General features: G+C 34.5%; 2 protein-coding genes across 2 annotated transcripts; both read left to right on the top strand.

Moving 5' to 3' along the window:
* The first annotated feature begins 207 nt into the window (after positions 1-207).
* On the top strand, positions 208-5,412 carry LOC120122541 (disease resistance protein RUN1-like). The gene is made up of 5 exons (XM_039141675.1): positions 208-773; positions 2,001-3,102; positions 3,243-3,283; positions 3,361-3,604; positions 3,694-5,412. Exons 1-5 carry the CDS (start codon positions 295-297, stop codon positions 5,293-5,295), a joined length of 3,468 nt encoding a protein of 1,155 aa, XP_038997606.1. The 5' UTR covers positions 208-294; the 3' UTR covers positions 5,296-5,412.
* An 834-nt stretch (positions 5,413-6,246) lies between these two features.
* Positions 6,247-7,827, top strand: LOC120120881 (thioredoxin-like). The gene is made up of 2 exons (XM_039140399.1): positions 6,247-6,510; positions 7,338-7,827. The coding sequence occupies exons 1-2, from the start codon at positions 6,297-6,299 to the stop codon at positions 7,649-7,651; spliced, it is 528 nt and encodes a 175-aa protein (XP_038996330.1). The 5' UTR covers positions 6,247-6,296; the 3' UTR covers positions 7,652-7,827.
* The last annotated feature ends 8,215 nt before the right edge of the window (positions 7,828-16,042 follow it).

Below are 16,042 nucleotides of genomic sequence, written 5' to 3'. Positions count from 1 at the left end.
ATGTATAGAATTAAGTGATTAAATTGACAAAACTAAAAATATAATGAATGAATAAAGAGAAAATAAAATTCAGTGAATAAATTTATAATTTACTCTAAAAGTAATTCAACACTCAACTTTGGATTCTTCCTGGAAAGAGCATCACCACTAGTTTATGGCCGACCAGCACCCGCTTTCAGATGTACTGAACATAATTGTCGAATCGTATGTTTGTTTCTTTCCTTAAATCGATCTCTTGTGCATCTTTTACTTGATGTCATACAATACGAACGCTAGTTTCAATTCCCTACCTTCATGTCGTCGTGGTCTTCTTCGTCATCGTCTTCTTCTCGGTATAAATACGATGTTTTCTTGAGCTTCAGAGGTGAAGATACTCGCAAAAACTTCTCGGATCATCTATACGAAGCTTTAAAAAGGAATGGAATCATCACTTTCAGGGATGACCCAAAGCTTGAAGCTGGAGAGGAGATCAGATCAAATCTTTTTGAAGCAATCCAAGGGTCATGGGGTTCAATCGTCGTGTTTTCCCAAACATATGCTCATTCAAGTTGGTGCTTGGACGAGCTTGCTGAGATTGTTAAACATAAAAGAGAAAAAAGTCATAAAGTTTTCCCAGTTTTTTATCAAGTTGATCCGTCCGATTTAAGGAAGCAGACTGGCAGAGTTGGAGAAGCCTTTGCCAGACATGAACACATACACAAAGACAAGATCCAAAGTTGGCGTAATGCTTTAACTGAAGTGGCAAGTATCAAGGGATGGCATTTAAATGACAGGTAAATCGTTTCTTTCTTCTTTTTCAAGAAGCTTTGTTAATCTTGGGTGCTTTAATTTCCACCTTTTTGTACTTCAGAGAAAAATGAAATTATTACAATTTGATCAACCCTTTGCCTACACCATCCTCTAGTAGAAAAGGCCTTCATCTGATGGGAGGACTTTGAAGATGAGTAATCCGAGTCAATCACTTGAGCCATGCTTACTAGATGATCTGCGCATTGATTGCCGTTTCTAGCTTATATATTGTGATCGATTTCGATCCCTCAACTTTCCTTTCCAAGCTCATAACTTCATTTATTAGTGTACCGAAGGAATGCAAATCCACTGCACCTCGGTTAACAAAATGAACGACCACCGCTGAATCCAGCTTGAACTCTAGGTGGCCTTTTGGAAGCCATTGTCTTTAGCCAACAACAGATCCTTTCGAACTTGCAAAAGTTTTGCATATAAACTATTTGTGCACTCTTTATTAAGTAAGAAGGAAAATGCTTTTACCATAGGTTTTCTAGTAAACAGATTGTACCCAACATCCCTACATTTCCAGCTAATAAATCTCGTTTAATCGAATCGATATCAGACTGTGTACCTTGCTTGGCAAGACTTCCAGAAACCTTACTGATGCATGGATCAATCTTTAGCCCTAAGTTCGAGTCTTCTTACATGCAACCGGTGGATCATCATAGTGTTTCAAAGTTGTTCTATTCTCGTGAATCATGCTTTCCATCCCTGAAGTGAATGCGGCGCTTCTCTCTGTTACTGGTATACTAGATTTCCTGGCTGAGCTTTCAACAACCAAGGGACAATAGGCAGTAGCCTCCTTATCATGGCTGCCTGTTAGTCTGGCTATTTCCAATTTCGACATCAGAATCATCGTCCTTATCTTTTACATTAATTGCTCCTTGAAACATATTAGAGAACATGTTTGAATTCATCAATAAATCTTTATAACATCCAATCCCAATGCTATTTCCTGGTTTTGCTTCACTGCATCTTGATTAGGACTTTTTTGTGCTTCTTCCAAGATGATCTTTCTCTTCAGTGGTGGTTCCCGCCACCTTTATCCATTAGTTAATTCCATTTAACTAAAGGTTAATTTTTATAATGTTGTAACAAAGCCTTTCTTCATATTCTAATTGCTGTGATTTTTGCTTTCAAACTCTACTATAAATAAAAAAAGATGGTAATTTCATAATCTGACTACTAAATGCTATTTCTCCTTTTTGTAGATTTGAATCGGAGTTCATTGGAGACATTGTCAAAAAGATATCTGCAAAATTATGTATAGTATATTCGGTTATTCCAAATCATCGTCATTTGATTGGAATTAATTCACGATTGGAAGAACTGCATTCCAAAATAAACATCGGGGAAGATGATGTTCGCATTGTAGGAATTTGGGGTATGGGTGGCATAGGTAAAACTACTCTTGCAAGAGCTATTTATGCTCAGATGTCACCTCATTTTGAAGGTAGATGCTTTCTTGCTGATGTTCGAGAAGTTTCAGAGAAATATGGACTAGTTTCAGTACAGAAACAGCTTCTTTCTCAGATCCTTCCGGATGAAGGTTTCAATTTGTTTAATGTTTATGATGGGAGTGACATGATAAACTATAGGTTATCTCGCAAAAAAATTCTTGTTGTTATCGATGATGCTGATAACCTACAACAGTTAGAATACTTGGTTGGAGACCGCGATTGGTTTGGTTTTAGAAGTCGAATCATTGTAACAACTAGAGATAAACAGTTGTTGGAAGCCTATCAAGTGGACGATGTTTATAAACCAACAATATTGGACGCTCGTGAAGGGCTTCGTCTTTTCAGTTCGCAAGCTTTCAAAAGTGACAAAATACCATATGATTTTGTGGAACTTTCTGAACGAGTTGTGAAATATGCAGATGGCCTTCCCTTAGCTCTTAAAGTTTTGGGTTCTTTCCTTTGCGGTAGAGATGCAACTAAATGGAGAAGTGCAATTGAAAGGCTCGAAAGAGACTCTAACAAAGAGATTCATGATAGACTTCAAATAAGCTTTGATGGGTTGGATGAAACCGAGCAGGATATATTTCTGGATATTGCATGCTTTTTCAAAGGGGAAAAGATTGATTTCGTGACAAAAATATTGGATGGTTGTGGATTTTTCCCAGAAATTGGTATCGACGCTCTCATTAAGAAATCTCTAATAACAATTACAGGTGAAAACAAATTGTGGATGCATGATTTGCTCCAAGAGATGGGAAGACAAATTGTTAGGCAAAAATCTATTGACAACCTTGGAAAGCGTTGTAGATTGTGGAAGGAAGACGATATCTATCATGTGCTAACACAAAACCTTGTAAGTCATTATCTTATTATGTAAATTTTACCATATTAGTTAGATTAGTAAATTTAACCCCTTAAATAAGATACAAAAATGTTCCTACATGATAGTCCATATTGTCCCCAACTTATTATACGGTTTACTCTTGATTTTAGGGTACTGAAGCGGTTCAAGGCATGTTCGTCGAAAGATTATGGTACTAATATTGAACATTGGTTGATTTCTATGTACTATTATGAAGTTTGTTTATGTAATTGTTTGATTAAATATCAGGGAGCAAAGTAAGACGTTCAGTTTGAGTGCTGATGTGTTCTTGAAGATGACAAAACTAAGATTGCTCAAACTCTTCTATGTGGAAGCAAAATCTGGAGATCTCGTGTATCTTTCTAGTGAGTTACGGCTTATCAGTTGGCCAGGATATCCTTTTAAATCCTTGTCATCAAGCTTCCATCCGGAAAACCTTGTGGCACTTATTATTCCTTGTAGCAGGATTGAAGAACTATGGGAGGGAAAGAAGGTAAGGTTATCCGCTATTTGTCTTTCAGGCCTCATCTTTTATCAATTGTTAGATCACAGATGAATATTTATGTTAAGTAATTCTAACAGCCTCTGAATAAGTTGAAATTGGTCGACCTGAAGAACTCTGAGAGCTTAATCAGGGTACCAGACTTGAGCACGGCTACAGATCTCGAAAGTTTGGATTTCGAAGGTTGTACCAGCCTAGTAGATGTTCATCCTTCCATAGGAGGGCTAAGCAGGATTAAAACTCTAAATTTAAGGGGCTGCAAAAGTCTTAGGAGTATTCCAGCTATAAATGGAATGAAGTCTCTTGAAACATTGATTCTTTCGAGCTGCTCAAATGTTCAAAGTTTTCCTGAAATCATGGGGGAAATGCGGTGTTTGTCGAAGCTTTATTTAGATAGGTCAGGCATGAAAGAACTTCCCTCGTCAATTGAACATCTCACGGGGCTTAAATTTCTGGATTTAACAGACTGCAAAAGCCTAAGGAGTCTGCCAACCATTAGAGGAATGGAATCTCTTGAAAAGTTAATTCTTTCAGGTTGCTCAAATCTCCAAATGTTTCCGGAGATTGAGGGGAAAATGGAATGTTTGATGGAACTTAATTTAGAGGGGACAGCAATCAAACAACTTCCATCTTCAATTGGAAATCTCAACAAGCTTAATCTTCTGAATCTAAGAGGCTGTAAAAATCTTTGGAGTCTCTCAACCGATGGATGCGAGGGGCAACTACGACCTTCCATGACGTTGACATTAGCTCCATTGTCGGGTTTGATTTCTTTAAGAGAACTGATCCTAAGTGACTGCAACCTTGGTGAAGGGGCTATTCCTAGTAGTATTGGCTGTTTATCCTCTTTGGTAAATCTATTCCTTAATGGCAACAATTTCATCACCCTCCCTACAACTCTAAGCCGACTTTCCAAGCTCAGTTATCTCAAATTGTCGAATTGCAAGAGACTCCAATCGGTGCCTGCACTTCCAGCACCCACAAGTGCAGCAGTAGACGGTTGTGATTCATTGGAAGAAGTTGCAGATCCAGTAATCGTATGTGATTCGATGGATGAGACATCCATTTATGCTCTTAACTGCTTCAAGTTGGCTGAGAACAACTATGCATTAACAATGCTGAAAAGACATCTCAAGGTAGTTGCAAATGCAAGACCAAAATTTGACATTGTTATGCCAGGAAATGAAATCCCGGAATGGTTCAGCCATCAGAGGGATGGATCTTCAATAACAATAACTCTGCCAACCGACTTTAATCAGTTGATTGGAGTTGCTTTGTGCTGTGTTTTTGCTTCTGTTCCATTCGATGACGATCCTCAGACTTCATGGATTACTTCATTCCCTATTCAGTGTTGCATCTCTGTAGGTGGTATAAAGTCTGGGATAAGCAGTGGCTTTTGTTTCCCAGAATCCGACCAGATCACCGCTGATCACCTTTGGATACGATATATATCTTGTGAAAGGCTTGTTTCGATGTTGAAGGAATTTCGTGGTGTCTCATTACAGACCAAGATTAAGCCTGGTACTGAAAGTGAGTTCTTTTACAAAACGCAATTCAGCTTTAAAGTAAAGATGTGCGGTGTTCGAATGGTGTACTTGGAAGATGTGGATGATCAGGCAAATGACAGCCCGACAGATTTTGATGAAATGATAAAGAAATTGATGGCTCTGATGGACCAGTAGGGAACTTCTACCCTTGTGAAGCAAAACACGTAATGTATATCCTCATCACCGTGCCTTCGCGATCCCGTGGAAGATGCCCTTTAGTTATAGGAGTCGATGTGCTTGTATCCTAGAGATCATATTTGCTCAATATTAATTTTTAGGATCATATATTTATATGGTATGATTTTACTTGTAACCATACGTTTTTACCTTTTTCATTGATTTTAGAAATAAAATGTTATCTTCGGTCAACAAAATTTCCTCAGGGTATAAATGTTGATTTTTTTAGAATTATGATTAAATTTTTTAATATATAAATGTATTGGATTAATTTTTTATTATATTACTTAAAAATGAGTCATGATATTATTGGTTTGTTAGTGATTTAACAAGCAGCAGTTTGATTGATATCAAAGATTCAAAATTTAGTGTTAATGGTTTAATTAATAGTTTTTTTTAATAATCAAAATAAATTTGATATATAATTTAGGATAAACTATATCTAAATTCATTTAATTATAAATTTGATAATAATTGGTTTATTTTTAAAAATTATAAATAAATCACTCGATTCAAATATTATCATGAATAAGTCATTTTATCAATGACATGATTTGATATAATAATAATTAAAAATTATTAATTTGATTTTAATCAAAACAATTTAATAAATTTAATTATATATTTTAAAATTATATTAATATTTATTTTTTAAATTATTTGTTATTATTTTAGAAATATTGTATTAATTTTTTGACATAATAATAATTTAATAGTGGCTTGTTGTTATTTTTTACGAATTTATTACTAAAAATGTCACGTGGCGCACCTTGTATTTGCAAAAGAATCATCGTACCAGAATATCCCAGGGGCATCTTGGAAAGCAATCCTCACCGTCCGCTTCTTTTTTGTCTTTTACCTTTCCCATCATCCAAAAATGTTCGTGTTTTTACTATAATCCAATCCTCTCGCTCTCTTTGAAATCTCCACTTTGTTCCTAGGAATAATTCCCTTTTTCCATGGCTTCCTTTACGGTTCCGATCATTTTTTCTGTCTCTTCCCCTTCTTCTTTGGTTTCTGATCGGAGAACATCCGTTAGATTACTGGAATTTCGAGGTCTCAAGCTTAAACAGAGGTCGGCATCTTTGACTCAGCCATCCAGATCGGTGATTCAGGATCCGCGTCGTCGAGTTGGACGTGTTGTTTGTGAGGCTCAGAACACCGCTGTTGACGGTGAGTTTCGTTTGTTTCGGTTAAAATTAATTTGTTTCCTGTTCTAATTGTTTTTATTATGTTTTTTTTAGTTTGATTGATTGCTTGGGAAATGGAAGGATATAAGAAAGGATTATTCGATTTATTGTTTTGTGATAATGAAAAAGTAAAATTCAAATCTTTTTTCGTTGAATTATGATGAATACTTAGAATTTAATTGTTTTGTAAACTTTAAACCAGCTGAGCGGTGAGGCCACTCACATATGTTAAACTTTAAACTGAGTTTGTTCACTGAATAAGTTTTATTAGAATTGATTGTTTGTTTATGCTGAAGGTGGTAAATTTGATTAAGCTTTGGAAATTGAAGTGATTCTCTCGCATCCAATAAGTCCCTAATTCCCCTCCGGCAGAATCAAACTACAAAATTATAGGTTGAAAGCCCTATGTTTAAGTTACTCAGACTTGGGACTTGGACGTTTTGGACTCGGATATGAATCTCGGACACAAGTTCAAAATATGTCCGAGTTCAAAATGAAGAGTGGAATTAACATAAGTTCTACCACTGAGACATCCGTTTTTATCGTGTTTTGGGTGCGTGTTAGAGAATTCGATTGGCCTACATTTTTGTTAGCATTGTCCAAGGTTTATCTTTTAAAAAAACATGGAGGAAATTTGAAGCTCCTCTTGTAGCTTGGTCTCAAATGAAACAGAATGATGGAACAACAGAGGATCGTGTTACTATTTTCCATAAACCTTCAAACTTTGACAAAAGTTATAGTCATGTTTGTTTCCTTGGATCCTGGTTATATATGTGTATGTATTATTAAGCTTGCTCTTGAAATTTGCAGTGCAGGCAATTAAAGATGAAAATTGGCAGTCACTTGTTCTTGATTGTGAATTGCCTGTTCTGGTTGAATTTTGGGCACCATGGTGCGGACCATGTCGTATGATCCACCCCGTAATCGACGAACTGTCAAAGCAATATGCTGGGAAGCTCAAATGTTACAAAGTTAACACTGATGAAAGTGCCGACATCGCAACTCGGTATGGAATCCGAAGCATTCCGACTGTAATGGTTTTCAAAAATGGGGAGAAGAAAGATGCGGTGATCGGTGCCGTTCCAAAATCAACACTTACAACTTGCATCGAGAAATTCTTATGACATCCAGTGGCTTATGTTATGATACAGAGTCTGAAATAAACTCTTGTATGTTCCTGTATAGTTCATCAGAGATGGTGTATTTTGCCTGCCTTAATCAATGTTAATTATTTGCATGCTGCTTGTCTGAAAACCTTACCATTCATATAAATGTTTAACGTATTTTATATTTATTTAAACCCCTACTTTTCTTATTAGATATAATGTCTTATTCCGCTAAATCAATTTCTAAGATAATTCATCATTGGATTTAACGTATACAATGCTTGCAAGTGATGAGTAGGTTTCGGCTGTAAATAAGGGCTATATATTTTGGCTAGTGTTGAAGATTAGTGTTGCAGGCAAAACAAGTAAATTCCTAGTCGTTCAATCCATGATTCCGGATTAAATGAACAAAGCAAACAAAAACACATTTAGCATTTACGTGGTTTTTTGTTCCGTCCCACTGCATTTAAGCCTATAAATCGTATTGATAAATCCTTCATTTGGTTGAGGATTAGAAGAGAAAACTCACAAATTTGCAATTTTTGTTGTCGGTGTTTTTATTTAAGCTTTATTTTGGGTCATAGGTTCCTCCTGGAACATCACAATGATGGCAACCACATAAACATAGACCATCTTCCTCACGTAGATGCAGGCGCCAGCCCTAGCCACGAGATGAATAGCAATGATAATGTTGCATAGAAAATCACGGGAACTAGTGAGCTCGGTATTCTCGGCTTTGTATATGGTAATCATGGTTGCGGATGACATGGGAGATATATTAACCCACCATGTCCACAACTTCCAAAAATCCCACAGATCCCATGGTGTAACAACGGGGGCTGTTGGCAGCAGCAGCAGCAACCGATTGGCAATCGGTACATTTGAAGGTCGAGTGTGGTACCATCAGCCTGACAGTAGGTGCGGACAATGTGGTCAGCCAAGGTGCGAATCGGGATGTTGTGAGCCTGTTGGAAGTGAACAAAATTTTAAAGAGATGGAAGATGCTAAGATCAACGAGCCTGTTCCACCAAAGTAGGTGCGGACAGTAGGTGCGGACAATGTGGTCAGCCAAGGTGCGAATCGGGATGTTGTGAGCCTGTTGGAAGTGAACAAAATTTTAAAGAGATGGAAGATGCTAAGATCAACGAGCCTGTTCCACCAAAGTAGAGAGACGACACCAGATTCAGCTTAGAATATTAATGAGTGGAAAGTTTGTTGTAATGAAGTGTACGTTTTCTTCTTGATTTATGAGTTTAGTAGTTGAAATGTACAAAAAAATAAATAAAAATCAAATATTTAAAATTATTTATAAATATCAAAATATTTAAAATTAAATACGAAATTATTATTATTTATTTTAATTCATATATATTTTTTTTTAAAAAAAATTGTAATATATTTGTAGTTCAAAAACATAATTTTTTATTTCTTTCATTAAATTTTTTTTTATTTAAATGGTTAAATTTTAAAAAATCATTTTAATTTTTATACTTTGATTTTTTTTCATTTTAGTCTTAAAATTATATCGTCGACAAGTTATTATACAAATCACCATATTATCCCAATCAATGTTGAAGAAACCTTATTTTCCCCATTATTTTTTTCATCATTTTTACCTTATTTAGCCTAAAAATTATTTCTTTTTTATTTTTTTAAATGGAAAATATTATAAATATTAAATATTTATTAATTTGTACTCTATCTAAATTAATTTTAATCTTATATTTTAAATTCTTAATTCAAATTTAAATAATAATTATCAATTTTATTACATTATATTTTATTAATCTTTATAATATACATAAAATATAAGTTTATTTATTTTTATCATTTTTTTTCAATTTATATACGACGATTTCGTATGTTGGTCATCGTTATTTTTCTATAATTTTGGCCAAAAATAAAATTTCAATAGTTAAAAGACACATAAATTAAAATTAATCAAATTAATATATAGTAATTGAATTGTCACAGTTGGAAGAGATGAGTATGGAAACGAAGAGGAAAATGGTGAATTAGGGATTGAGATGCGAAGGAGAAATGAAAAAAGGGAATTAGGGATCGGGGTGCGAGAGGGAAATGAAAATGGGGAATTAGGGATTCAGGCAATTGAAGGACGAATGATATTACCTGAGGAAGTGGAGACGCACGTGACTGGTTCAGAAGATGGTGAAACAGACCGGAATGATCCAAGAGGAGTTAACAGCCCAATCAGTCCAAATGGAGAAGGAGAAGCCCACGTGTTCAGTCTAATATCCTGCAAGAAGAGAATATAGTGGTTGTTATAATCTGTTAAAAGGACAGCCAGCTGGCATCCTTGCAAATGATTGTTTTAGCCCTGTAACTAAATAATATAGGTTGTAAACTGAATTGGATTCTTTAGGAAATGAATGAAGTGAATTTCTTTCTGTAATCTCTCATTTCTACTTCTTAAATCCTTTCTTCTTCGATTTTTTTCTTCTCTAATATCTCCAATCTATCACAAATTGGTATCGAGAGCCTCGATTTTTGGCAAAATCGGGTATGACAAAGAAGAATCAGAGTATGGAAGCTGAATTTTCTGGGTTGCAAAAGCAGATGAAGGAACTAACAGCTTTGGTGAAACAAGGAAAATATGAGTCTAATCCACCTAAATGGTGGGAGACTCAAGAAAACAAGATTAACACATTGGAGTCTAGAATGAATACGAATCATGGATATGTGGAAGAAATCTTGAGGATTTTGACTGGCAGGAAGGAGGACCAAAATCAGTCTGCTGATGACCAGGTGCAAACTCCTAATGCTTCTAAAAATGGAGAGAAAAGTCATGTTTTGGTGATTGTGGTAAAAGACAACAGATTTACTTATAAAACAGATGAGCCTGGGATATGACAAGCTAAACCTGATGATTGTGTGGTCCTTAAAAACGGAAATCAGATAGGTGAAAATAGTGAATCTAGACCTGTCTTGTTGGGGTCTAAAATAGAAAGAAGAGGTCTAGGAAGTTCTTTCATCAGTTCAGGGTCTATGTAGCATAGGCCAAAAATTGATTTGCCATTCTTTGAAGGGGTCAATCCTAGGGGATGGCTTCAAAAATGCCTTAAATATTTTTCTCTGTGTAATGTTCCTACAGAGCAGAGGGTAGAAGTAGTCACTATGTACTTGACTGGGAAAACAGAGGTTTGGTTTGATGGATATATTATGTAGAAACACCATGTAACATGACATGAATTTGAAGCAGATCTTTGTCATAGATTTAGTGACAAGTCTTTTTGTAACACCCCCAACCCGTATCCGACCCGGATACGAGTCCGAAGTGTCACATTGACTTTTTAAACCTTGACTCTTAAGAAAAATCCCGGGAAATTTAAAACTTTATTTAAAACAAAATACAGACTTTATCAGAGTGCTCGTACTTAATGACTTATTACATGCCAACACTTTATACATAACCAAATACATACTTTGTCAAATATTTCTGATCTGATCTTTTGGTAAGGAAAACTGACCTGTCTTGCTCCGCATCACTCTTTACTCTTCTCGAAACCTACGTGTGAAACAATCACACGCTAAGTCGAAGACTTAGTGAGGCATAACAACTTATAATGCACTTTAAAACATATATCGATACATGCATGTTCTGTTCTATCATGTTATAGCAATTCCATGCATTTTTCATATCGTATAAAATCATATCAGATTAATTGCAGTAAATACATACATACACATAATTCATCATTAACAGTTTATCATATAATCACATACTTTTTCAATCAAACACTATACACACACAACATCATATCATTTCTATAGCATTTATCATACCACTAACTTATATTTGTTCATATCTCTGGATTAGCCCATGTACGTATGTGAGAACTATCGATATGTGAGTCTATAGAGGTTGTGCACTAATGCTGTCACCACAGCTCGTATAATTGCACCGAAGTGCCGCGTAGAATTGCACTGTAGTGCCATATAATAATGTTCATAAGGACCACATAGAATTCCTTAAGAATCATATACATATGCTAGGGATCAAGTATGTGTCTTTCAAGACTTCACACATGTTCCACAGAATATATATATATCCCGAAGGACCGCGTAGAATTACACCGTAGTGCCATATAATGATGTCCATAAAGACCACATAGAATTCCTTAAGAATCATATACATATGCTAGGGATCATATATGTGTCTCACCAGACTTCACACATGTTCCAAAGAATATATATATATCCCGAAGGACCGCGTAGACCCTCGACTCTTGACATGCCAACTATACCCCTAGCTCTCATGACACATAACATGGACGTTATCATTTATTTCATTTCAATATTCACATAAACGTGTAATTCACTTTCACATATCACGTATCACATAGCTTCTTTTCATATTATCACATAGTCACGTAGTTCACTTACACGTAGATCATTTCCATATAATTCACATGTCAGATATGTCATGTTTTCATATAATTTCTATCATTTCTCACCCAATCACCTTTATTCATGTAAACATACTTATCATATCTTGTTCACATAAGATCATATACTTCATATAATATATCGAAACACCTAGAACACTTTCACGTAGCTTATAGTCATAGGTCTTATCTCATAACCTATACTTGCTTTCACATATATATTTCATATCATTTATTAAACCCTCACATAATTCATTTAACATACATAACATATTATGTAACATTATAATAGAAATACCTATAAGTCATATCACTTAGAGCACATATATACTTATAGTCACATTGCTTATATCTTAATCTTATGCCTTCTCTTAGACATATATATATTCACATGTTCAGGTAATCTACCATTTCATCACATAATTATGTATTCATATAATTCATTTCATTTCATATCTATCTATATATATATATATTCTCAAGATTTATCCTAATATAAATCATATAGAACTCTTATAATTCATATTCATATTCATCTATGTCAGACTTATAAACACATCTCACTTCTATTATTTCTTTATATATATATATAATCTAATCTGTTTACTTAATTCAATTTCATATAACTCCTATAATCTTCTTATATAGCTTCATAAATTTCTATCATACAACCCATGTGTTATAGTTTTATTTAAACATATGAATCTTTCCCATCTAGCTTATTTATATGCTCATATTATCATTTATGTTCAAATCTCCTTGTTAGTGTACTATTCTCACATCATCCTATAGATCAATATTATCCAGCTTATTTCACTTATCATATAATAATAATATAATTATATTTTACTATGATCACATAGTTTATATCTCAAATAATTCATAACATTTCTTATGTAATTACTTATACTTTCTCACCTAACACATAAAAGAACAGATCTATCCATATAATCAAGCATACATACATGCATATTCAATTCATGCCTTTAATCATGCATTCATGTGTAACACTTCAGGAAATAGACTCATCGCAAGTCTTATTCCCATCGCACATCATATACTATTGAATATGCACTCACCTGGGCCTCGTTGTTTGAATCAATCCTAATCCTTAGTTTGTTCCGGAACAAGCTTTCATTCTATATCTACATAATAATAATACATTAATACTTATCAGTATACTGATTGATATATTCGAAACTATCACTCCTTAGTCTCAAAGAAAAGCCAATTTCATCTTTTAATGAAGGTATGCATCGATGCACTACACCATGCATCGATGCATAAATCCTATTCGATGTTTGTATTTAATGGGGATGCATCGATGCACTCCTTATGCATCGATGCATAAATCATATTCGATGTTTTCTATTTAAATTCATGCATCGATGCACTGCATGTGCATCGATGCACCTTAAATAATTTCTGGTATTTATCATCGATGCATCGGTGTACAATGAATATGCATCGATGCACATTGCCCAGAACTGACATTTTAGCACGTAAATCATCAACTCTTCCCTTAATTCTTCTATTTTAAGCCCCTATTTTGACATTAAACTCAACTATTATAACTTGAACCAACTTATATCCATGTAAATCATCTTTAACATCAAAATCCTATCTTCTTTATGAGATTCAAGAATCATACCAAATTTTCTATATGTTCTAAATCCAATTCTAACACTTAATACTTCTTAATTAAGCTGATGACAAGTCAAATCCAACTTTAGAACTTCAAAAACCTTTCTATAACAAAAGTTTATTTATAAACCCTTAATAGAAATTCCTTTCTAATTCTATCTCTTTGGTGTTTTAAGCTGATATAAGCTTTCCTTAAGCTTATATAACCCTCAAAGACTCAAATCCAACTTAAAACTTTCAAGAAATCATAAGCTAAATCAAACTTACCTTTGCTCTTGGCTTCCACGTGAAGAAGAAGAAGAAAGGAGAAGAGAATTTTGGAGAATTCTCTCCCTCTCCACGTGTATATAATTCCCCTTTTTTTCTTCTTAAATGATCAAATGACCATTTTACCCTTTATTTCCTTTAATAATTACTGAATAACCTTCATCATATTTCCAAGAAGTCATTGAACTATTCAATTATCCTACTTTAGTCACCAAATTCTGAAACTTTACAATTTGGTCACTAACCCGGTAATGCGGATGTTACACTTTTTCTGATATAGTAGAAGAATTTACTAAGCTGACTCAGAAAGGGACTGTTGAGGCTTATCAGGAAAAATTTGAAGAGCTACAACCTTATATGTTATTATAAAATCCTACATTAAATGAGGATTTCTTTGTGTCACTTTTTATCAGTGGATTGAGGGAGGATATTAAACATAGGGTGAAGGCTCTAGATTCTAAAAATTTGCCTGAATCATACAAACAAGCCAAACTTTATGAATTATCTGTTGATTATGAAAACAGAAGATGGAGGCCCTATTTTAAAAACCCACCCTACCCAAGCCTCATTATTACTTCTAAATCAGCTTCATTGCCAGCAATTACCAAGAACACGTCAGTTTCTAATCCTAAACAGAATCTTATGGATTATAGACGACAAAACAATTTTTGCTTCAAGTGTGGGGAGAAGTTTCTTCTTGGGCATCAATGTAAATCAAGGAATTTAAATTTGATGATTGAGGAAGAATCTTTTGTTCCTACAGATAATGTTCCTATGGAATCAGATCAACAATTGATACAGGAAGAAGAGGCTCTAGAAATATCTATGAATGCTATTATTGGTTGCATTAGCCATAATACATTAAGGATTCAAGGAGCCATTCAAGGCAGACCAATTAGTATTTTGATTGATAGTGGGAGTACTCATAGTTTTTTGACTCCACAGTGGGCTGAGGCTGGTATATATGTACTTACACCATATCCTTTGGCAATCACAGTAGCCAATTGACAGCAACTTTATAGTTCAACAAGATGTAATCAGGTGGAGTGGCAGATGCAAGACACTCTTTTGTTCATGATTTTAGACTCCTGAAGTTAGGTGGCAGTGATATGGTGTTGGGGTGGATTGGATGAAATTATTTAGTTCTATTTTGATGGATTTTAATCAAATGACACTGAGTTTTCAACATGAATGGGAGAATATTATTATTCAAGGACAACAACCATCTAATTTTTTGTAACAAATTTCTGGAGCTACATTATTGAAGATGACAGCATCAGATTCTCCTATTTTAGGACATGTGATTTTGTTGACTATGTCTGAAGATTCAAAATTTATTCCAGCATCTCTTCAACCTCCTTTACAAAGATATCAATCTATTTTTGATGAGCCTACTGGGTTACCACCTACAAGGTCTCATGACCATGCTATTCCTCTAAAACCTGAATCTATTCCTATCAATTTGAGACCTTATAGATTTCCACACAATTAGAAATAGGAAGTGGAAAGACAAATTTCTAGTATGCTTTCAGCCTCTATTATTCAACCTAGTAGGAGTCCATTTGCTTCTCCATGCATTCTTATCAAAAAGAAGGAGGGTACTTGGAGATTTTGTGTGGATTACAGGAAATTAAATAGCATGACTGTGAAAGATAAATTTCCTATACCTGTGGTTGAAGACCTATTAGATGAATTACATGGAGCAGTTTATTTTTCCAAGATTGATCTCAGATCTGGATATTGGAAAATAAGGATTAAATCTAAGGACATCTATAAGACAACATTAAGAACTCATCAGGGTCATTATGAATTTAAGGTGATGCCTTTTGGACTTACTAATGCCCCTGCTACATTTCAAGCTTTAATGAATGAATTGTTTAGTTCATTCCTTAGAAAATTTGTCTTGGTATTTTGTGATGATATCTTAGTCTATAGTACTTCTATGAATGATCGTGTTACTCATTTACAATTGGTTTTAGAAGTTATGCATCAGAATCAACTATTTGCCAAGCTGTCCAAATGCTTCTTTGGACAGACTCAAGTTGAATACTTGGGCCATATTATTTCAGCTACTGGAGTTTCTACTGATCCT

This window comes from Hibiscus syriacus, unplaced genomic scaffold, assembly GCF_006381635.1.
Source record: "Hibiscus syriacus cultivar Baekdansim isolate YM2019G1 unplaced genomic scaffold, ASM638163v2 tig00001120_pilon, whole genome shotgun sequence".
Classification (NCBI taxonomy): domain Eukaryota; kingdom Viridiplantae; phylum Streptophyta; class Magnoliopsida; order Malvales; family Malvaceae; genus Hibiscus; species Hibiscus syriacus.
Note: the sequence above shows the minus strand (reverse complement) of the source record. Positions and strands in the feature narration are given on the sequence as shown.